The sequence below is a fragment of the Bubalus bubalis genome, chromosome 2 (assembly GCF_019923935.1).
Source record: "Bubalus bubalis isolate 160015118507 breed Murrah chromosome 2, NDDB_SH_1, whole genome shotgun sequence".
Taxonomy (NCBI): domain Eukaryota; kingdom Metazoa; phylum Chordata; class Mammalia; order Artiodactyla; family Bovidae; genus Bubalus; species Bubalus bubalis.
In genome coordinates, this window is record NC_059158.1 from 151,759,860 (window position 1) to 151,785,683 (window position 25,824).

At 35.8% G+C, this 25,824-nt stretch overlaps 1 protein-coding gene across 6 annotated transcripts in view; it reads right to left on the reverse strand.

The window, feature by feature from the left end:
* ERBB4 (erb-b2 receptor tyrosine kinase 4) overlaps nt 1-25,824 on the reverse strand; it is a 1,279,207-nt gene that overhangs the window by 262,897 nt on the left and 990,486 nt on the right. For 2 of the 6 annotated variants that reach the window (XM_045164584.1, XM_045164582.1), the window contains exons 16-17: nt 23,889-23,933; nt 23,693-23,767 (exon numbers count right to left, since the gene is read on the reverse strand). In XM_045164584.1, coding sequence (XP_045020519.1) covers nt 23,693-23,767; nt 23,889-23,933 — 120 coding nt within the window. The remainder of the gene's footprint in view (nt 1-23,692; nt 23,768-23,888; nt 23,934-25,824) is intronic. The other 4 variants (XM_045164586.1, XM_045164583.1, XM_045164587.1 and 1 more) reach the window with 2 other exon arrangements.

A 25,824-nucleotide genomic window follows, 5' to 3' on the forward strand; every position in this document is an offset into this window, starting at 1 on the left:
AGGGATTTTTTAAAAATTTCAACAATTTCCCCAGTCTCTCTATATCTTGATATGAATTAAAAAAAAAAAAATTTCTGGCCAATGAGAGAAAAGCAAATGTCGGGAATTTATGTAAAAGAAATGTAAAAGAATTCTGGGAAAAAATAAAAGCACAACTGATGAAATCTGTCCCTCCTCCTCTGTCCTCAGATGTGATGCTAGAGCTGCAGCAGCCATCTTGCTCCCAAAACAGAAAGATAAGAAAATGACATGGATTCTGACCCTGATGTTACTGCTCCATGGAACCAAAGGCAATAGCTCAGTTCAGTTCAGTTCAGTTGCTCAGTCGTGTCCGACTCTTTGCGACCCCATGAATCTCAGCACGCCAGGCCTCCCTGTCCATCACCAACTCCTGGAGTTCACTCAAACTCATGTCCATCGAGTCGGTGATGCCATCCAGCCATCTCATCCTCTGTCGTCCCCTTCTCCTCCTGCCCCCAATCCCTCCCAGCATCAGGGTCTTTCCCAGTGAGTCAACTCTTCGCATGAGGTGGCCAAAATACTGGAGTTTCAGCTTTAGCATCATTCCTTCCAAAGAACACCCGGGGCTGATCTCCTTCACAATGGACTGGTTGGATCTCCTTGCAGTCCAAGGGACTCTCAAGAGTCTTCTCCAACACCACAGGTCAAAAGCATCAATTCTTCAGTGCTCAGCTTTCTTCACAGTCCAACTCTCACATCCATACATGACCACTGGAAAAATCATAGCCTTGACTAGACGGACCTTTGTTGGCAAAGTAATGTCTCTGCTTTTGAATATGCTATCTAGGTTGGTCATAACTTTTCTTCCAAGGAGTAAGCGTCTTTTAATTTCATGGCTGCAGTCACCATCTGCAGTGATTTTGTAGCCCCCACACTTCTCGGCTTCTCTGTATTTTAAAGAATAACACATAAACCTATTGAAGCCGCTGACATCAGGCTTAATTTCACTCGTCACCCGAGTAAAATCCTAAGTGTAAAAGGAACGATGTGCAGATTTTCCAAGTTTTCCTTCTTTACTTGTGTTGAACTATCAAATACTTTATCTCCAGATAATCACATTTTTAAAAACAAATGACACAGATAACTCTTCCCTTTTCAGGTAACAGTTAATAACCCTGGTGCTTCTATTGAAAGTGAAAGTAAAGTCGCTCAGTCGTGTCTGACTCTTTGCAACCCCATGAACTGCAGCCCACTAGGCTCCTCTATCCATAGGATTCTCCAGGCAAGAATACTGGAGTGGGTTGCCATTTCCTTCTCCAGGGGATCTTCCTGACCCAGGGATCAAACCCAGGTCTCCCACAGATGCTTTACTGTCTGAGCCACTCTGCTTAAATATCAGTCTCTTGGTCATTCAACAGGCTTTACCTGCATCAGCCTTGACTGAATACTTTTATTGTGGGTCGGGTGGGGAGATGCCCTATACATTTATAAGTAACGCTAAGTAGAATCTTGCAAAACTTCAAGAGTGTAGTTTCTGAATTGTGGGATTTAAGTATGATGTACTGGACAGATTGTTCATTGCTATCCATTTTCAAATAGACAAATTTCAAAAGTACTAAAATGTTTTCATAATTTATGAACTTCAAATACAGTACTAGAAGATCAATAAGTAGAACATGAAGAAAGCAGATTTCTTCATTAACATTTAACTTGGAAAAACTACAGATATTCAGTTTTTTCTAAATCCTGGGCCCATAGTATCTTGGAAGTAACTCAAAGATGAAAAAATGATAGGGTGAAGCTGTTTCTCTTTTAGAATACTTTACAGAAAAGTCAGAGAAAAGACAAACAAACCCTCCTTATAAAGATTTTTTGGTCATTGCACCACACTTTAATCAATGTTTTTAGCATAGAAAGGATTTTTTTTTTTTAATGTTCTAAGGGGAGGTTTATTGTGACCAAAATCACAACTACACACTTTGGAGAATCTAATAACAATGTTTAACAATATACCTACTTTTTTAACGTATATAAACGCCCAATTCCTAAATAAAACACATTTCTAATTATGGGGAAACCCATTTTTTTTTTTCTGAAGCAATCGCTTACAAGATGTTATGAGTCCACAGATGTTCTGAATAGAGATTTAGAGCCACCAGATAAAACATAAACAAAGAAAAAAAATTGAACCTAAGTCAATTCAAGCAATATTGAAATAATAGCAAGATGACTTTACACTTTGCCTGAAACCATTTCATTTACATGCAAAAGAAACCAATATTATTAAAGAAAAAAACCCATATCTACATTAACCAGATTCTCTTCTCAGCAAGAATATTACTTTTTCAATCTGTCCCTTGTCTATTATTTTTCTATTATTGAAATTATGTATACTATTAACATTAGGCCATATTTGATACTATATGATTACCGTCTGGGCATCCAGGAAAGATAATTTAACATGTTGTAAATGATTATTAAAGAAATAATCTAAAAGAAGTATGAAGTAGACCTATTAATTTTTTATTTTAAATTTCTCAACTGATGCAAAATTTCTTCTTCTCAGTCTTTTAACTTTTCAGGTTACATAACATTATTTTTCCATGTGAGATATTACCTGGTCATATGGGTCATCTTGCCAGTTGAGTTCATGCAAAGTTTCAGTTTTCATCAGGCAAATAGAAGAACAAGAGATGGCAGTTAACAGGCCTTAACTTCACTCCATGGCAGTGAGTTGGAAAACACCATCGTCTCTTTCGTGACCACTGATATATTATTAGTACTTCAGTTTTTTTGGCAAAATAGTCAAAAACATATAAACCAAAATTTAATTTACAATCTAATTTAAAGAATTAAAATATGGAAGGCTGTTCATATGTACTATTGAGTAAAGTATGTTGCTGAATAATGTGTAATGTTCCCATATCTGTAAGTAAACAAAACTTTTATTATTGTATTAATACATATGATTAGTATATGGGTAAAAATCACTGCAGGTGGTGATTGCAGCCATGAAATTAAAAGACACTTACTCCTTGGAAGAAAGTTATGACCAACCTAGATAGCATATTCAAAAGCAGAGACATTACTTTGCCAACAAAGGTCCATCTAGTCAAGGCTATGGTTTTTCCAGTGGTCATGTATGGATGTGGGAATTGAACTGTGAAGAAAGGTGAGAGCCCAAGAATTGATGCTTTTGAACTGTAGTGTTGGAGAAGACTCTTGAGAGTCCCTTGGACTGCAAGGAGATCCAACCAGTCCATTCTAAAGGAGATCAGTCCTGGGTGTTCTTTGGAAGGACTGATGCTAAAGCTGAATGAAACTCCAATACTTTGGCCACCTCATGCAAAGAGTTGACTCCTTGGAAAAGACTCTGATGCTGGGAGGGATTGAGGGCAGGATGAGAAGAGGATGACAGAGGATGAGAGGACGGCATCACTGACTCGATGGACATGAGTTTGGGTGAACTTCAGGAGTTGGTGATGGACAGGGAGGCCTGGCGTGCTGCGATTCATGGGATTGCAAAGAGTTGGACACAACTGAGCAACTGAACTGAACTGAACTGAAATGTTTAGAAGGATAAACACACATGTGTACACACATACCTCTATATTTAATATACTGAGGATGTTTTACTTTTATAATTTTAAATATCATTTTAAAATATATTTAAAGATAAAATTAACCTTTAAAAGAACAAGAAGAAGAAAGAAAAATATCTAAATCTCAGCTATTGAGCTTTAACCATCAGGATGTTGGATATCTACCTTTACTGGTTTTAGATGTAAGAGAGGCACATGACACAAATTCCCAAGATAAGAACCATGGTTTGAGGATAAATTTAGTCTCATCAATGCAGTCAGGCTAAAATATATTTATAAGGGATTGTTCCTCACAACATAATTCCTTACATAAGATCATTTCAGGAAAATTAAATAGAAAAAAATCCTGGTTTCTTGATATACAAATGTTCTCTGCCTGCACAAATGCACACAAAAAATTGCTGATGTTTCTGGTAATGGTATAATTTGAAGTAACTGTTATATATCAGCATTTTGCAATTATCACTACAGGTATTGAAATCTGTTAATTTCTTAGAACACACACAGGATGCTGTTAGACTCTGATTAAGTATTTAACAGTCTTCTAATTTAATGAGTACAGAGTCATTGATAGCAAACCACAACCTGTTATTTTTCATACAAAAATACAAAAAAGATGACTTTCACTTGGATACACATAGAGCATCACATTGCAAATTATTGATGATTTGTGAATTAGCATCAGAATATTTTAAAAGCAAAAATTAGCACAATTTATATTTGTTTAAAAATTCCAGACTTCATTACCCTCTTCACAAATCCACATATATTAAAACATACTGTTCCTCTCTCTTGGTAAGATGGCTTCATCTACAACTTCAGAGGAAATATAGAACATTAAACAGAAACTTCCTCAGCCTTTATTTATTCATCTATCTGCATCTTTCTGTATCCTCTGTTTCTCTCTCCTGATAAGATGTTACCAGGCGTCTTTTTGTCTTCAAGTCTAATCCTTTCACATTTCCTGTGCCCCTAAATTCTTCTAGATTTTTCAGTAAATCCTATAATTGGTCAACTCTGTATCCTGTATCTCTAGTCTGTCACTCTATAAAGTCTTCCAAACAGACTGAAATTTCATCCATCTTCAAAATATCCTTCTCTTGATAGTATTCCCTCTCCAACTGTTTCTCTCTTTTTATTCATGTGTAAATCTCTCAAAATACATCAACAGTAGTTCTCTGTATTTCAAATTTCCTATTCACTTTTACTCCACTTGTATATGGAAAGAATTCCATAGGTGTACATTAATTTTCCCACTTAACATCACTTGGTTCTACCAAAATCATCCCAAATTCAATGCATCCAAAAATACATTCATGAGTTTATTACTCTCACACTATGCCACATATAAGTCATTGTTACCAATATCCATTCAACTTTGCAAGTCAGAATCCTAGGAATAACTATAAAGAGTTTCTTCTCTTAATTATTAAGACTTCAAGTGTGCATGCTCAGTTGCTAAGTTGTGTCTCACTCTTTGCAATCCCATGAACGGTAGCCCCAGCTCCTCTCTCCATAGGACTTCCTGGGCAAGAATACTGTCATTTCTTTCTCCATGGAGTCATCTCAACTCAAAATCGAATCCGTGTCTCCTGCATTGGCAGGTGTATTCTTACTACTGACCCACAAGGGAAGACCCCCTAATTACTTCATATTTAGTTAATTACAAAACCCAGTAATCAATTTTAAATTCTAAATATTTGTTGAATATTCTCATTTCTCTCCATCTTCCTCCAACTCCCTGGTTTCCCAATTTCTTGCTTATTTGTGTCCCAAAGCCTCAATCACCCACTCCCATTTGGTAGTTGTATTTATGGTTCCACCACCAGAATCTTTATTTCAAGTATACTATTTCAGGCTAGCAGCTTCTTTTTTAGTTCACCTAGGCTAGTATCTCTACTTCAAATATTTGACAATATTGGGGAAGTTCAGGCCATTGACCTGAATGTGTTTTCAATATCCATTCAGCCCTACTTTTATGCCAACTTCTTTTATTACTCAACAATTTTTATGACCTTTGTTATTATCATTTATTTTTCATATAGCCTTAATTCATTGCTCTCTACTTCCTGGCTTTAGCAGATACTTGGCAAAACTCCAGTCCTCAGTTCAGTTCAGTTCACTTGCTCAGTCGTGTCTGACTCTTTGCTACTCCATGAACTGCAGCGTGCCAGGCCTCCCTATTTATCACCAACTTCTGGAGTCCACCCAAACCCAGGTCCACTGAGTCGGTGATGCCATCCAACCATTTCATCCTGTCATTCCCTTCTCCTCCTGCCCTCAAAATTTCCCAGCATCAGGGTCTTTTCCAATGAGTCAGCTCTTTGCATCAGGTGGCCAAAGTATTGGAGTTTCAACTTCAACATCAGTCCTATCAATGAACATCAATCCTGGGTAAACACCAATTTTTAAGTACCCATGCCTACATTATCTAAAAAATCATAACACAGCTGAATAAAACATGCAAAGAGATCAATTTAATTTATACTATACATCTAGTATGATCTCCTTCTACATTTGATGAACTCAAATCTTCCCTTTTTTAAAAATTCTAATATTATCTCCCCTGTTGTTGTTCAGTCACTCAGTCATGTCTAACTCTTTGCAACCAAATGGACTGCAGCACGCCAGGCTTCGTTGTCCTTCACCATCTCCTGGAGGTTGTTCAAATTCATGTCTATTGAGTCGGTGATGCCATCCAACCATCTCATCCTCTGTTGTCCCTCTCTCCTCATGCCTTCTATCTTTCCCAGCATCGGGGCCTTTTATATTGAGTCAGCTTTTTGCATCAGGTATTGGAGCTTCAGCTTCAGCATCAGTCCTTCCAATGAACATTCAGGATTGATTTCCTTTAGGATTGACTAGTTCCTTTAGGATTGACACGTTTCTGACAAAACATGATCCACTGGAGAAGGGAATGGCAAACCAGTTTAGCATTCTTGTCTTAAGAACCCCATGAACAATATTGTCTATCCTACTCCAATTTAAAATGATACTTCATCTTATATTTTATTCAAAAAGATTATAGTTGTGAATTACCCCATCTTCTTACCAGCAAATCCACTGTCTACCTGCATATGTGCCTATAAGCTCTAAATTTCTTCCAGTTACAATCTATGCATAGTCTCTGTTCCTTTCTATGGCTAACTTCTCTACTTGCGTGCTGAATTCCTTCTGTTTGTTGTTCAGTCGCTTGGTTGGGTCCAACTATTTGTGACCCCATGAACTGCAGTATGCCAGGTTAAAAACTAAAGAAAAATTTGCCTGTAGTTGTTCAGTATCTCCTGAAATACACATTTTTCCTTCTTCTTCTTTTTTTTTTTTTTTGGCATCATTCCCCTCAGCTTATACATGTTATAATATTTCCTAATTTAACAAAAATAATACACAGAAAAACTTTATTCTTGAATTCATATTATCTGTTTGCAGCAAACACATTTGGAAAGGTTTCTCTGTACAAGTTGTCTTTATTTCTGTCTTACATCTTTTTCTTAACCCATTTCAAGTCTTAACCCATTTTGTTGCTACTATAACAATGGAAACTGCTCTTATTTTTTCAAGTTTCACCATAACTAGGCTTCCCTGGGGGCTCGAGTGGTAAAGAATCTGTCTGTAATGCAGGAGAACTGGGTTCAGTTTCTGGGTTGGGAAGATCTCCTGGAGAATGAAATGGCTACCCACTCCAGTATTCTTGCCTGGAAAATTCCACGGGCAGAGAAGCCTAAGCAGGCTACAGTCCATGAGGTTGCAAAGAGTCAGACATGACTGAGAGACTTTTACTTTCACTTTCCTTCTTGTCAGATAAGACAGTCAATTCTTCTCTATCAGCATTAATCTTAGTCAGTCCCTTTCACCTAAGAACCTTTTTCACTTGGCCTCCAGAATTCATTTTTTTTCTGTTTTTTCTCCTACCCTCAATTTCTCTGTCTTAATCTCCTTTGTTATATTATATCCTTTCCCTCTCTTCTGTCTCTTAAATCAGGTGTCCCCAACCTTCAGCATCTAATGCCTGATGATCTGAGATGAAGCTGATGTAATAATAGTAGAAATAAAGTGCACAATATACGTGTTTGAATCATTCCCAAATCATCCCCCACCCCACTCCCTCTGTGAAGAACTGTCTTCCACGAAACCAGTCCTTAGAAAATGATGGACTATCCTAAAGCTCATTACTAATTTACATTTCCATATGCATTTATGCCTGTTGAATTTCATCCAACGTTACGGATTTATATACAACTGATAATTCAGACCCCTCTCTTGGCTCCAAAGTGTTATAACTATCTGTCCATGCAAAATCTTCACTCAGATATCAAGCCTATCATGTCCCCAACAAAATTTTTTATTTTCCTTATAAAATTTCTTCCATTTCTTTTTGAGTCTTCATCTCAGTTTTCTTCATTTCTGTACTTTAATATATTTAATTTTATTGGAGGATAGTTGCTTTACAGTGTTGTGTTAGTATCTGCTTTATAGCAAATAATCGGCTATATTTATACATATATCCATACTTTTTTAGATTTTCTTCATACTTATTCATACTTTGTTAGATTTCTTTCTCATTTAGGTCACCACAGAGTAGTGAGTAGAGTTCCCTGTGCAATACGGTAGGTTCTCATTAGTTATCAATTTTCTACATCAGATCAGATCAGATCAGTCGTCAGTCATGTCTGACTCTTTGCAACCCCATGAATGTCAGCACGCCAGGCCTCCCTGTCCATCACCAACTCCCGGAGTTCACTCAGACTCACGTCCATCGAGTCGGTGATGCCATCCAGCCATCTCATCCTCTGTCATCCCCTTCTCCTCTTGCCCCCAATCCCTCCCAGCATCACAGTCTTTTCCAATGAGTCAACTCTTCGCATGAGGTGGCCAAAGTACTGGAGTTGGAGTTTCAGTTTTAGCATCATTCCTTCCAAAGAAATCCCAGGGCTGATCTCCTTCAGAATGGACTGGTTGGATGTCCTTGCAGTCCAAGGGACTCTCAAGAGTCTTCTCCAACACCACAGTTCAAAAGCAGCAATTCTTCAGCACTCAGCCTTCTTCACAGTCCAACTCTCACATCCATACATGACCACTGGAAAAACCATAGCCTTGACTAGACGAACCTTTGTTGGCAAAGTAATGTCTCTGCTTTTGAATATGCTATCTCGGTTGGTCATAACTTTTCTTCCAAGAAGTGTCTTTTAATTTCATGGCTGCAGTCACCATCTGCAGTGATTTTGGAGCCCAGAAAAATAAAGTCTGACACTGTTTCCACTGTTTCCCCATCTATTTCCCATGAAGTGATGGGGCCGGATGCCATGATCTTCGTTTTCTGAATGTTGAGCTTTAAGCCAACTTTTTCACTCTCCACTTTCACCTTCATCAAGAGGCTTTTCAGTTCCTCTTCACTTTCTGCCATAAGGGTGGTGTCATCTGCATATCTGAGGTTATTGATATTTCACCTGGAAATCTTGATTCCAGCTTGTGTTTCTTCCAGTCCAGCATTTCTCATGATGTACTCTGCATATAAGTTAAATAAATAGGGTGACAATATACAGCCTTGACATATTCCTTTTCCTATTTGGAACCAGTCTGTTGTTCCATGTCCAGTTCTAACTGTTGCTTCCTGACCTCCATACAAATTTCTCAAGAGGCAGGTCAGGTGGTCTGGTATTTCCATCTCTTTCAGAATTTTCCACAGTTTATTGTGATCCACACAGTCAGAGGCTTTGGCATAGTCAATACAGCAGAAATAGATGCTTTTCTGGAACTCTCTTTCTTTTTCCATGATCCAGCGGATGTTGGCAATTTGATCTCTGGTTCCTCTACCTTTTCTAAAACCAGCTTGAATATCAGGAAGTTCACGGTTCACATATTGCTGAAGCCTGGCTTGGAGAATTTTAAGCATTACTTTACTAGCGTGTGAGATGAGTCCAATTGTGCCGTAGTTTGAGCATTCTTTGGCATTGCCTGTCTTTGGGATTGGAATGAAAACGGACCTTTTCCAGTCCTGTGGCCACTGCTGAGTTTTCTAAATCTGCTGGCATATTGAGTGCAGCACTTTCACAGCATCATCTTTCAGGATTTGGAATAGCTCAACTGGAATTTCATCACCTCCACTAGCTTTGTTCATAGTGATGCTTTCTAAAGCCCACTTGACTTCACGTTCCAGGATGTCTGGCTCTAGGTCAGTGATCACACCATCATGATTATCTGGGTTGTGAAGGTATTTTTTGTACAGTTCTTCTGTGTATTCTTGCCATCTCTTCTTAATATCTTCTGCTTCTGTTAGGTCCATACCATTTCTGTCCTTTATCGAGCCCATCTTTGCATGAAATGTTCTTTTGGTATCTCTGATATTCTTGACGAGATCTCTAGTCTTTCCCATTCTGTTATTGTCCTCTATTTCTTTTCGTTGATCACTGAAGAAGGCTTTCTTATCTCTTGCTATTCTTTGGAACTCTGCATTCAAATGTTTATGTCTTTCCTTTTCTCCTTTGCTTTTTGCTTCTCTTCTTTTGACAGCTATTTGTAAGGCCTCCCCAGACAGCCATTTTGCTTGTTTGCATTTCTTTTCCATGGGGATGGTCTTGATCCCTGTCTCCTGTACAATGCCACGAATCTCATTCCATAGCTCATCAGGCACTCTATCTATCAGATCTAGGCACTTAAATCTATTTCTCACTTCCACTGTATAATCAAAAGGGATTTGATTTAGGTCATACCTGAATAGTCTAGTGGTTTTCCCTTCTTTCTTCAATTTAAGTCTGAAGCTGAAGTTGAACGGTTCTATGAAGACCTACAAGACCTTTTAGAACTAACACCCAAAAAAGATGTCCTTTTCATTATAGGGGACTGGAATGCAAAAGTAGGAAGTCAAGAAACACCTGAACAGGCAAATTTGGCCTTGGAATACAGAATGAAGCAGGGCAAAGACTAATAGAGTTTTGCCAAGAAAGTGCATTGGTCATAACAAACATCCTCTTCCAACAACACAAGAGAAGACTCTATACATGGACATCACTAGATGGTCAACACCGAAATCAGATTGATTATATTCTTTGCAGCCAAAGATGGAGAAACTCTATACAGTCAGCAAATTTTATACATAGTAGTGTATATATATATTAATCCTAGTCTCCCAAATCATCCCATCCCACCACCCTCTTCCCCGAATTGGTATCCATACGTTTGTTCTCTATATCTGTGTCTCTATTTCTGTTTTGCAATTAAGTTCATCTGTCACCCAGTTAAGTCAGATAACACACCCAGATGTCATTTGCAATATTTTTCTATTTTACTATCACAACACCATCCAATCCATTTACAATTTTCCTCACAGTAAATAAAAATGCAAATAAATAATTAGAAAATGATATTGAATATTTTGTCTCTTTTATTACACCATAAATTTTATATTAGGGATTGTGTGACTTTTTTGTTCATTCTCTCCTCAGTGGTGACTTGTAGTAAATATAACAAATATTTGCTGGCAGGTTATTGTTGAGCAGCATACATAGATTAGTGAAGTTTTTCTTGTTTTAGCATTTCAAAAAATAAACAAAATATGGTATGTTTGACTGTATCAACAGTGGGAAGACTTTTTCTTAGCAGAAAGTGCTGTTCACCTTATGAAACACAATCAAGTAACTCATAATCTAGGGATTCATCCTCTACCTTCTGTCCTCACTACAACTTTCAATCAATCTTACATATCCCACAAATCTTACAGGACAAACAAACCAGAGAGGAAAATCTAAAGAAAAAACCCTGCCAAATCCCAGCACTATATTGTCTGATATTTTATTTCTGAGTGTCCATAAAGCTTCGATTCTTAATTCCACATTTGATAAGTTAGTCTGGGGGTGGCAGCATTAATTTCAAATTAGTGTCTGGTCTGATGGAAGCAGTTCTCATATGGAACCACAGCCCTTTTACCAAATCCATCCAGAATTTATAAATAACTGCCACTTTATAAAATATTTAATAGATCACCTATGTTCATTCATAAATGTCTTTGCTTTGTCACTAATGTATTAACATATAGAAAGTAAAAATATATTTATATTATAATGTTACCATTCTACAAGAGTATATGTTTGGAACATGGGAAGTATTGCTCTATTCTGATCAAGCAATACCAGGTGTATTATTAGAATAAAATATGCTGTGTGAGGACAAGCATTATAAAACGCTATACATCAGAAGAAAGCTAAATAGGGAAAAGCCAGGACTAAAGGAAAGATAATGGGTGAAATTGTTTTATTAGGCTATAAAATATTAAATCATCCTCACCAAAGGGATTGCTCTTAACTCTTCTTCCACTTGGGAACCAATCTAGTAGAAAGAAGAAACTGTGGTTTTTACAATCAATCAGACACAACTGAGGTGAAATCTTAGCTCTTTGACTTATCAGTTAAGTGATTTTTTGTAAATTGCTTAATTACTCTGAACCAGTTTCATTTGTTAAATGATAATGATGCTAACTATTTTGTATCATGAAAGTTAAATGTGACAGTGTGGTACACTTGATAGACATATAGTAGGTTTTTGTGTTTTTTTAAAGAATGGCAAAAATCAAGCTTAAAATCTGAGAAGATTTTGGAAAAAGCAACACTATTCTAAGAAAGAAATATGAAGTGGCATTTTGATTTTTCCATTGCTTCTTTCTTTTTGGTGCACAGTACAATCGTGGCATTTCCCCTGGGGTTTGAACTTGGGATTTGAACTCTAGAATTTGCAATACAGAAGTTCAAGAAAGAAACAACTTTAGAAAAAATTTTGTTTTTTTTCATTTAAAAAATAAAGAGTTTTTTTTTCCCCTTCAATATGTAAACTTTTTATAGTAAGAGGTTTTGCTATTGCTGTTTTATTTTTAATTCTACTAAAAGTACCTATAATTATTCCATAAATGACTCAAACATATGGAATCATTTACTCTGGGCAGAGGAACAGAATGCTATAAAAATCACAATGGCTACAAGCATTCAGAGTTTATTAGAGGTGGGTTTCCCTTTCCAGACTATTCTTTCATTGGTTATGAGTTACTATGAAATTACTAAAATGAAATTATATTATTTTTGGTTTGAGGGAGGATGGTAGCAAATAATGAAATAACTGTGAGGAATTTCACTGGCAAATCAAAGTGCTCTCTGTTAATTAGCTCCTGCCTACATACATAGTTTAAAAATAATTGTATGTTTATGAAAGAATGATTAGTTAGGGAATGTGCTGAGGTAATAAGAAAAAATCATGAAGAGAGCAATTTAAGCTAATATCCACATATCATTTTATATAACCACATCACAGAAGGGGGTCCCAGTTAATTAGATTCCTTTAGTTAAGTAGGAAATATTAAAAAAGGAAAAGATTCTTAGGGTTCAATCCAATGTATGTCTGTTATCTGGGGAAATACCTTGGACTCTTTTCTGAATGTATTTATATCTTAGTATGTGTGTAAGGCATAAAAATAGAGACTTTGACCTATACTTAAGAAATGTTTCTGCTTAAATATTGCTCATTTATGACATATAAAAATGGAAACAATATTTTAACAGAAATGTTGGCTACAAAATATAATTTTAAGAGAGTCTTAAACTACCGCACTTTTGCACTCATCTCACATGCTAGTATAGTAATGCTCAAAATTCTCCAAGCCAGGCTTCAGCAATACGTGAACCAGGAACTTCCAGATGTTCAAGCTGGTTTTAGAAAAGGCAGAGGAACCAGAGATCAAACTGCGAACATCCTCTGGATCATGGAAAAATCAAGAGAGTTCCAGAAAAACATCTATTTCTGCTTTATTGACTATGCCAAAGCCTTTGACTGTGTGGATCACAAGAAACTATGGAAAATTCTGAAAGAGACAGGCACACCAGACCACCTGATCTGCCTCTTGAGAAACCTATATGCAGGTCAGGAAGCAACAGTTAGAACTGGACATGGAACAACAGACTGGTTCCAAATAGGAAAAGGAGTATGTCAAGGCTGTATATTGTCACCCTACTTATTTAACTTATATGCAGAGTACATCATGAGAAATGCTGGCCTGGAAGAAGCACAAGCTGGTATCAAGATTGCTGGGAGAAATATCAATAACCTCAGCTATGCAGATGACACCATCCTTATGAAAGAAAGTGAAGAAGAACTAAAGAGCCTCTTGATGAAAGTGAAAGAGAGAGTGAAAAAGTTGGCTTAAAGCTCAACATTCAGAAAACTAAGGATCATGGCATCCGGCCCCATCACTTCATGGCAGATAGATGGGCAAACAGTGGAAACAGTGTCAGACTTTATTTTTTTGTTCTCCAAAATCAGTGCAGATGGTGATTGCAGCAATGAAATTAAAAGATGCTTACTCCTTGGAAGGAGTAAAGTAAAGGCCTGGCGTGCTGCGATTCATGGGGTCGCAAAGAGTCAGACACGACTGAGCCACTGAACTGACTAGCATTTGAATCAATATGGCAAAATTTTAATGAGATAGTTTGTGTTCCCTTCTACATACGGTGTCTTTAAAATCCAGTGTACATTTTACAATCACAGTACATATCAATTTGTTTTAACGATGTTCAAAGTTAGTGATCACATGTGGCTTGTGGTTACCACATTGAATTGGAAGGAAAGTTATGACCAACCTAGACAGCATATTAAAAAGCAAAGACATTATTTTGCCCACAAATATCCATCTAGTCAAGGCTATGGTTTTTCCAGTGGTCATGTATGGATGTGAGAATTGGACTGTCAAGAAAGGTGAGTGCTGAAGAATTGATGCTTTTGAACTGTGGTGTTGGAGAAGACTCTTGAGAGTCCCTTGGACTGCAAGGAGATCCAACCAGTCCATTCTAAAGAACATAGGTCCTGGGTGTTCTTTGGAAGGACTGATGCTAAAGCTGAAACTCCAATACTTTGGCCACCTGAGGTGAAGAGTTGACTCATTGGAAAAGACTGTGATGCTGGGAGGGATTGGGGGCAGGAGGAGAAGACTCTGTCTGCAATGCAGGAGACCCAGGTTTGATCCCTGGGTTGGGAAGATACTCTGGAGATGGGAAAGGATACCCACTTTTATGTTCTTGCCTGGAGAATCCCATGGACAGAGGAGCCTCACAGGCTATGGTCCATGGGGTTGCAAAGTTGGATACAAATGAGTGAATAAGATATCCATCTAGATATCACATTTTAGAATCAAAATCTGTGAACTCCAAAGTGAGGAGGCAAGAAAAAATTTAGCTTTTATATGTTAAATTTTATTTCATTATTTTAAATATCTATCATAAATTCTATTTATATAATTGCATAGATGAATTTGTGATAAAAGGTTTTCATTGATAAGAGTATTCCAAGTTTTATGATGACAGCTCTAGAGCAGTCCTGTCCATGAAATATCTAATTCAAGCAAATGATTATTTATAATATTCTTATAGACATATTTTTAAAAGAGGCAATTAATTATAATAAAATTCCATTTAACCCAATATATCCAAAATGACTCATTGGAAAAGACTCTGATGCTGGGTGAGATTGGAGGCAGGAGAAAAGGAGACGACAGAGGATGACATGGCTGGATGGCATCACTGACTCGGTGGACGTGAGTCTGAGTGAACTCCAGGAGATGGTGATGGACAGGGAGGCCTGGTGTGCTGCGATTCATGGGGTCACAAAGAGTCGGACACGACTGAGCCACTGAACTGACTAGCATTTGAATCAATATGGCAAAATTTTAATGAGATAGTTTATGTTCCCTTCTACATATGGTGTCTTTAAAATCCAGTGTACATTTTACAATTGCAGTACATATCAATTTGTTTTAATGATGTTCAAAGTTAGTGATCACATGTGGCTTGTGGTTACCATATTGAATAGAATAGGTTTAGAGCACTCTTGGAGAAGGCAATGACAACCCATTCCAGTACTCTAGCCTGGAAAATCCCATGGACGGAGGAGCCTGGTGGGCTGCAGTCCATGGGGTCGCTAAGAGTCAGACAGGACTGAGCGACTTCACTTTCACTTTTCACTTTTCACTTTTATGCATTGGAGAAGGAAATGGCAACCCACTCCAGTGTTCTTGCCTGGAGAATCCCAGGGACGGGGGCGCCTGTTGGGCTGCCGTCTATGGGGTCACACAGAGTTGGACACAACTGAAGCGACTTAGCAGCAGTAGCATCAGCAGAGCACTCTTAGGGAAGACTCACCTTTCTGATAAATAAAAAGAAATGCCATAAATTTGGTGTTAACATTGGGGCAGTTTGATCCCGATTATTCTGTGAATTACTGGTCACAAAGGGAGTACTGAACACCTAGAGCCAGTGTGTTATTGACCCCTTACCTTATAGAAAATAAATGTACAAAAGAACCCTGATTTTAGTTCTAGGATAATAATTTAAGTGCTTGTTTTTCACTCTTTTTCAGACAAACAAGGAATATATTATTTGAAGGTAGTGAGACCAATTTCTCTTGGACTTAAAGGTGTTCTTATATGGCAAAGTTATCTGGGATGAAGGAAACAAAATTCCTTCCAGAACAGGAAGAAATAAGAAAAAAAAATCATAGAAAGTAATATAGTAGGCCAGGTAGGCAGAATTCAAAGATGGCTCCCAGGATTTCAGCCTCTAGTGTATAAATATACATTTACCCAGTTATTCAATCAAATACTATTCTAGGTGAATTGCAAAAGAATTTTGCTGTGCAATTAAGGTCCCAAATCACTTGACCTTGAGACAGAGAGACAATCAGGTAGGCCTGATCTAATCTCAGGTGACTTTGAATATGAGTCTAGAGGTCACAGAGATAAAGACTAAAAGATTCAATAATGAGAAAACCGGCACACAGTCACCATCTTTAAAGATGGAACAGGCTACGTGACATGCTACATGCCCATAGCAAAGAGCAAGCAATGGAAGACAGCCACAGTGCTACAGCGGCCAATACCTGGATTCTGCCAATCACCTGACTAAACTTGGGAGAGGACTCCCAGCTCTGGTTTAGAACACAGTCCAGACAGCACCTTGACTTCAGCCTGGTGACATCCTAAGGAGAGAACCTAGCCATGCCTGTGCTACCTATAGAACTGTTCTTCTATTTTTGTTTCTGTTTTTAAGCTGCTATGTTTATGGTAATTGTTTACATAGTAATAGAAAGCATATAGTAATTGAACAATTCATTCACCCTACCTAATCACAAAGCTGTTTTTTTTTTTTTTAACTGTACCATATAGTTATCAAGTATACAATCCAGATCTATGATATTTTGAATTTCAAAACAGGTTTTGAGGGAAAACCATGATACCATTGGGGTTTCCCTGGTGGCTCAGACAGTAAAGCGTCTGCCTGCAATGCAGGAGACCCGGGTTCGATCCCTGGGTCGGGAAGATCCTCTGGAGAAGGAAATGGCAACCCATTCCAGTATTCTTGCCTGGAAAATTTCATGGATGGAGCCTGGTAGGCTACAGTCCATGGGGTTGCAAAGAGCTGGACATGACTGAGCAACTGCACTTCACTTCATGATACCATTAAATGCTAAATTCACTAATATCGTCACATTGGTAATGTTTAATACATCCAGTTATACTATTACTGTGATTTTTTCCATAAACACAAATGACTTCACACACACACTAAGCATGATTTTAAAGATTAAATACCAGGAGTAGGCAAATGAGCAAGGATATATGCTATATGTGTTAACCCTAATCATTCTATAGCATATTAATTCCAAGATTAATTCAAAGTCCTATGTATATACACACTATACATGTATATATAACTTACTGTTTAACATATTTACATGTTAGTCACTTGAAAGCATGAAGTCAATTCTCTTTATTAGGAATTACTTGTTCATTTTGCCATATCTGCTACTTTCTCACTTCCTTATACATTTTCAATACATCTCTCTATGTACTACAGAAATGTTTCCAATGGTTTTATATTTTTAGTTGGTTGCAATATAGACAGCTCTTAATCTGAAAGATATTAGTTATAAATAGAACATAATATTCTCTCTCTATATATAATATTCTAGTCTACTAAAACTGCAATTAAAAGTACTTAGTAATGTTGATGCCATACCTATACCTTTTAATTATATTTTAAAAGAATATATATGCCAGAGGTCAAATCTTGGGAAAATGGCATGCAAAGTACATTTAAAACTGTAAATAACTGTATAAAGGAGCTAAGTCTTCAGGAATATCTCTTATTTTTTCCTTCCATTCAATAAAAGACATTCAGTAATAAATTTGAATGAAGCTTAAGAATTTTTGAGATCATTGACAGAAGGCAGTCCTGACTTCATTCCAGATCAGAAATTACTAATTATAAACACCATAATTTCTACACCACCATAGAAGGATGCTGATGGAAAAGAGTAAAAAAGTATTCATAATTGTACCTCGATCTACTAAATTTTTGCTCTGACCCTTAACTGGTATAATAAACATCTTCCCAGTTCAATAATGCTATTTTTAGACTCTCTATTATAGTCCTAAAGTCAATGCTTTTAAAATCTCTTTTGACTTTCAGTGAAAAATATGACTTTAGTTCATATTTTTTACAGTCAGTAAGTTTGAGTTTAATATTAATGTTTCTAGGATCTGTAAAAGCTTTGTAACAATGTGTGGACATTTTAATATCATTACAAAAGCCATTCATGCAAACTGCGCCACTGAATATCTTTGTTTAAAATAACCACTTGAACTGTATGAGAAGGAATTAACAACAATTGATCTGAGATGTTTTACTCTTGACTTAAGATTCTTTGATAATTTTGGTATTTTTTGAGTACTTCAAAGTGTGGGACCCAAATCAGCTGGAGAAAAAGAAATTCACCCACTCTCCTTTACCTCTTTGAACTCTCTTTAATTCAAAAGTAAATTTAATATGTGAAACATGGTGGACTGAGGATAAACTTATAATAAAAAGCCTGTGTACTTTTATTTATTGAACTTATGGATCATAACACAACTGTCACTCAAGTAACGTAACTGTCTACAAGCAACTTTGACTATTCGATTTGGACATAAGTTACAGATTAAGTTCCTTGGAGGCAAAACAAGCAAAGAAAAAAGATTGTGCCATTTGTGAAAGTAGTGCCAAGAACATCACATCAGCCCTCTCATTTATCACACATGGGTCACACTGTTAAAGGATAAACTGTTATGTGACCTCTTGGGTAATAACCACTATATTGTAAAGTAAAAGTGTGACACAGGCATGACACTTTTCACATGTCTGCCTGTATGAGATTTAGGGAGTTAAACTAAGTTCAATTATCTTATTTAATATTGTGAAGCATCTAGAATAATCGAGTTGAAACAAATAGCCAGATAAAAATGTTTGAACATACATCTATTAGCTGTTATCATTTCTGTCAGTTATAAATTCAATAAAAAAATTAGTGAAGTTTGAATTGCTAACTAAAAAAAAAATGCTTTGCCAACAGAGTCTTTCCTTGTTGAGATGAACAAATTTAGGCTCCAGGAGAGTAAGAAGCTAAGATTTTTTTAAAGCTCTGGATATATATTTGACTAAGAAACTGAAATAGAAGAGAATACATTGTTCCAGCAGAATCTATACAAAAATAGCATATATACAAGCTAAAATAAATAGCATCAAGAATATTAAAAATAAAACTTTTCTAAATGCATTTCTTCATAAGATTCTTGATGGAATAGGAAGAACATTAAAGCTAAATGCTATTTTTAAGGAATTTATTTCAAATAAGGAAAGTATGGAGAAGTTTCAAAATATCAAGCATTATTTTCATTGTAAGTAGCATATTCTAGGAGACTACAAGTGAAAAAATAAATTCTATTCTATCCTAACCAATCTTCCTGGAAGAAATTCCAGCAGCAGCCTACAAGGTAAATGGAGTGTGGAAAACCAATTCGTAAATTGCAGGGTTGGGAAAGAATAACACTGCTTAGAAAATGAAAGTCGATCAAGATTGGAAACATTTCACCTGTTTTCATTTAAATCTTCAATCTCTTTTCCTGCTGGTTTAGGAAACAGAATAGAGGATAATGGGGCAGTAGAGAGTATGAACTTTAAATATCTTGAAATGACCACATTGACATGCTCAATGTAATTTTCTGTGACTAAAAGAAAACTAGGTTTTGGATAATCTCCCAGTTAAAATATTATGTATGAAACTTAAAACAAGTATTTTCTATCATGTTTTTGTCCTCCTATTATATAAAATTTACTTTAATCAATTAAGATAGAAGCTTAAACTGTGCTAGAATTTAAAAATGAGAAATGACCTGAAATATAATATTGCTAAACTAGTTCCCTGTTTTCAATTAAATATATATCCACCCCATTTCTGAGAAGTAAGCATTTACTGCAATACTAAGGACCTGAAAGGAGATACTTGTTCTTTCTCATCCAACACATGTCAAAACACTCCACACTCATAAATATTTTCTGAAATGTCCAAGCTAAATCTTTTATGCAAATTCCAAACTGCCTTATAAACAGCATCTGATAAGTCAGTCAACAAGTCAATACAACTGAAGAACAGAGTCAACATAATGTAAAAGTCAACATAAGAATAGAATAACTTAAACTGCCTTAAATTTATGTTAAAAACAGATATTAATTACAGATATCTACAGATATCTTGGAGAAGGCGATGGCACCCCACTCCAGTACTCTTGCCTGGAAAATCCCATGGATGGAGGAGCCTTGTAGGCTGCAGTCCATGGGGTTGCGAAGAGTTGGACACAACTAAGCGACTTCACTTTCACTTTTCACTTTCATGCATTGGAGAAGGAAATGGCAACCCACTCCAGTGTTCTTGCCTGGAGAATCCCAGGGACGGGGGTGCCTGTTGGGCTGCCGTCTATGGGGTTACACAGAGTCAGACATGACTGAAGCGACTTAGCAGCAGCAGCAGCAAAGATATCTAAAAGGAACAATTAGCTATCTACTATCCATTATTTGAAATCATTATACTAAGAAATGTGATACAAAATTTAGGTGCTTAGAACCTGAGAAATTTGGATGTGTTAATTTCATACCATTGAATTACTGGATTAGTGACCTGCTATAAAATACTAATAGAGCACAACCTCATGAAATTTTTAAAAAGATTATTTTACTAATATTTCAACTAGATTCATAACTACCATCAGTGCACACATACTAAACAATGGTTCCTTTTCATTATCTCAGTTAATCTTCACACCAATTTTATGAGGTATAAGAATTCCCACTTTAAAAATTGCCATTATTGTCCTCATTTTGCAGATAAAAAATATTGTAGAGTCAATACTCGACCCCAGGTTTTCACATTCAAGAACCTCTGCTCTTCACCTGTACCAAGGTCTACAGGTGATTTTTCATCAGAATGATGGGCTGAACTCTACAATCTATATGCTGCTACCAGTCCTGTGTAGTGCTGAGTCACTTCAATTGTGTTTGAGTCTTTGTGATCCCATGCACTGTAGCCCGCCAGGCTCCTCTGTCCATGGGGATTCTCCAGGCTGTCATGCCCTCCTCCAGGGGATCTTCCCAACCCAGGTATCAAACCCAGGTCTCCTGCATTGCAGGCAGTTTCTTTACCATCTGAGCCACCAGGAAAACCCACACTTATTTATGGGAAAGCTAATATGAATTTGACCTGTTAACCTAAGCCTAAAAGGAATGGCCTGAAAATCTATGTAAACAACAGGAATGAAAATTTCCAAACCACTTTTATTTAAATGTTGGAAATATTAATTTGTAAGACACACTATGATTTTGAGTGATAAACCTCAATTACTATCACTGAAAACCTAAGTCATCTATCACTATGGTTTTAACACTTTCTCTGCCTCTCCATATGCCTATGCCTCTGACCTACTGCCATTGGTACCAGTGGCCCTCGTTAAGACAGCAATTTTCAAGATGACAAAATAAATGTCCTCCCTTCCTTTAAAGGGCCTATCAAAGGGGCAGAGGGACAGATCAAAGCTCCCTGAGTTACTCTGAGAGACTTGCTACCCTTTGGAAAGGTATGCTCCTCCATCCCTACCATTGAAAATATTTTCTATCTAGAGAAATGGTAAGTAATATATACTGAGTAATTTTGCTAAACCAAGCACTATCTTATTGACTCACTCAATCTTCCAAGCCAACTTATGAATAGATATTAATAGTCCATTAAATGTATAATGAAGAAAGCAAAGCTCAGATAGTTTAAGGAACTTACCTACAGTCACACATCTAAAAAATAGTAGAAAATCTGATTTCAAAGACAGAACATTTAACCACCATACTATATTGCCTCTTGTTAACTGGTTGCAATGATTATAAAAAACCATCAAAAACAAATGCGTATACATGCTTCAAAGTGATAGTACAGTGACTCAACCAAGTCTCAAGGAGGAAAAATATATATATAGGAGTAAACACACATTTGTTTATAAAACTGAAGTTTGGGCCTTAGGTTGTCTTTCCCTCCTTGTCTCTCTCTGTTTCTCTCTCATTTATTATTTTTTTTCATAAGTTGACATTGCTCTAAACACTTGTATTAATAGATCTTGATTGTGCCCAAATGCCAAAGTGCCACTGTTGCATAAATCACTTAACTACCACATTCTTCTTTTTAGAATTTGATTTCTCTATTTATTTTATTAAAAAAAATTTACTAATAAGAAATATCATGTTCAACTGTTTTAAACACATTTAAAGGCAAAATATCATATAAATAAAAAAACTACAACTAAAGTAAATGGCATAGATGAATCTCATTTATATAATATTTTGCAAAAGAAGTCAGATGTAAAGAGTACATAGTACATGATTCAATGTATATAAAGTACAAAAACAGGCAAATTGACCTGCATTGTTAGCTCAAGGGAAACGGGCCTTAAGAAGTGTTTCTGGTTCTGATACTATTCTGTTTCTTGATCTGGCTGATGATTACACAAATGCTTCATTTGGAAAAATTTATTGAGCTTTACATTTATGTTGTGCATATTTTTACAACACATATGTTACACTTCAGTCAAAAGTTTACATAAAAAAGCAGTGCTTTATCCAAAATGGGTTACTTTGCTAATTGTAATTTAGCACTATTTTCTCTTCCAAAAGATACAATTAATTTGTTTCATAAAGAAAGCTAACAGTATTTCCATACCACATTGTACAGTTACTATTTTCCTAAACATGACATGTTTTAAAGTCACATTTATTGAGGTATAATTTATGTACAGTAAAATTCATTCTTCTTAAGGTAAAGCATGGCCATTTTTGACAAGTCCATACGTTCATGCAACCATCATTACTATTAAGATACAGAATAGTTCCATCATCTCTTTAAATTGCCTCACAACTTTTTGTAATAGATCTCATCTCCCTCTGCTCCCACCCAGTTCCTGGCAACTCTGATCAGTTTCATTCTCCATCGTTCTGCCTTTTCCAAAACACCATATAAATGGAATCCTATAGTATGTACTCTTTAAAACCTAGCTTCTTTCAGTTAGCATACTGCTTTTGAGATCCATCCATGTTTTGTGTATATCAGCAGTTTATTCCTTCTATTACTGAGTGATTTTACAAGGTATGGATATACCACAATTCAAAGACATCTGAATAATTTCCAGGTCCTGGTGATTTTGAATAAAGCCATTACAAGCATTTGTATATAGGTTTTTGTATAAACATAAAGGAAATACTTTGTTTTTTAACTTGTATTATACTAAATATTTTCTATACAGTCTTTAGTTTATAGTAATTCTGATACCTAGGGAACATACCAACCAGTTCAAAATAAAGTCAGAAATTAAATCAAGTAAGAAACACCTCAGAAAACAGATCAACTTTTGCAAATTACCCTCTTAAAGATATTTCTTTCTGCAATCATTTACATAATTAAGAACATAAAGATTCTATTAAAGTTCTAGGTTAATATTTAAAATCATGTTTAAATTATACAAAATTAATCAATGATATTACCAATTTGGATTCCAAAATCTTAATGAATAAGGGAAGAAGAGGTAAGAAATATGGCTTGAAATGTAAAGAGTTATATACCTCTCTCATTACTCCCTGATGTAACATATTATAAACTTTACCCAACTGGTTAGTAGTTTCTTTGTTTCTTTTTTTCTTATCCATGATAATTGGGAAAGGATTTGAATGACAAAATGGAAACATGGTAGATGTTACCTAGCATGTTGTGGTAAAGTGGAATGGCCCGTCCAAAGGTAGTAAATGCAGTCATGACTAGTGGGGCCGCTACACCTGCAGGCAATTACAGAACAGAAAACATCATTCTCCATTCACAGTGGCATGCACACACATGCACCAGTGCTCACACACGGAGCCTTGGAGGAAGAACATGGGAAGCAAGCACACCAAGTACCTATCCATCAGGCCGATGCAGTCTTCTATACTTGAGCCTATGCACCTGTAGAAGGTCCAAATTGTAAAAATACAAGGAAAGAAAAATTAGTCATTTTTCAAAAGAATCTGGAAGACCAATACCAATTGTGTCAAACCCTAATTATAGTTATTAGACAACTTTGGAATATCATGAATTTAAAGCTGGTGAGAAGATGATTACTTGATGGATGCCCAGAAATGAACTGCAAATACCACATAAATGGAATGCAGAGAAACAAGTCCATGTAAAGAAAAGTGTAATCTGTTTCTGTGGATAACTTCCAAACACATATTGTTCATTTCTAATACTTTAAATTCATTAGCATCATTCATGATTATATGTCTTGATGAAGACCTTAATATCTTAATGGCTATAATTGGTCTCATGTGTACAGTTTCTTCTAAAATGTTCTAAGGTTAAGTGAAAAACAAAATAAATAAAAAAGGAAACATGAGCTATTCAATGTAATAGAATAACCTGATGCTTTATACTCATTAAAAATTGATTTTAGCAGAAAATGAGTTAACAACCTTTAATGCTATTCTCATGGTTACTTTACATAATCACATTACTCCATCCCTTGGTTGTGACTGTCTTTAAAACATACTTATCTATAAACATGAATTCATTTAAAAAGCAGATTAACTTGTTTCACCATACTTCAGTTTATCTTGAACTTGTTTTTAAAAGAGCAGTGCCATAACAGGCAAATAAAAACAGTTTAATAAACTGCAATAATAATTAACGCAAACAATAACAAATAAATACGCCACAAGGAAATGAATAAATTGAGACTCAGGTAACTACAGAATCCACTGAGGTTAATATTTAAGTCAAATAATGTAAGTACACAGAATTCTGATTTTGAAATATCATAGAAATATTATTCCTTCCATCTTCCAATGCATTTGAATTGTATTTCCTTCCCTTTTCTCTCATTATAGACATACAGCTCTAGTACATTATCAAGGTTCCTTGTACAGCTATGATTTATTGACTAATTCTGCTAGCAATATTTTTTTTTCCAAATCCTCACTTCTAAAACTGAAAAAGAAGCTGAAATTAAAATCATTATATAATGAATTAATAAAGTTCTCATGTATAAGGCCAGACTGTCCATTATATCTATAGAAAATTATAGAACAGTAGTAAACAAATATAACTCTGTATGACAATAATTAAGTCACTATTTTCCTACTTAATATCAGCTATCATAATCTTACTAGATGAAAAATTATTTTTCTTTTGAAAATTGGCTTTGAGTGGCCCAGAAAAAATTTAATGTACAGAAATACAATAAAAAGGTGTTTCAACAAAAGCAAATAAAACATACATTGAAAACATCTTTTAAAAAACCAAATAAATTAAAATACAGAGCACATAGCATTGGATTGGTTCCATAATCCATAATGAGAACCATTTCTAAAAATAAAAATTTAATTGCTATAAAAGATTCCAAATTGTATTAGATGGCTTTCTTTTATTCTAAGGGAGTCATTTTTTTTCTAGTTTCCTATTATATCTCCTTCAAAATGTTTTTTTTTTTAATACGATATTGCCATTTTTGTAAAATCAATCGTCTACTTCTTATGACTAAGTGATAATCTGAAAGCTATGGTTAGTTTGCAAACTGTGTCTTTCTAATCATCTTTGAAAGATAAAAATATGTGAAAGCAACATTTAACTTGAGGGGAAAGTATGAGAAATGAAAGATTTTCATTCATTTAAATGAATGAAACAAAACAAAACCCTTTGTCACATGTCTTCTAAGTGTTCCTACTATTCCAGGAGCTTGGGGGAGAAAAAGATGAATTGGACATTTTTCCTATTCTTAATGATCTTACAATTTAATGAAAGAGACAGATGCATAAACATATGTGTATTGTATAAAATGATAAATGTAATAAGGGACATA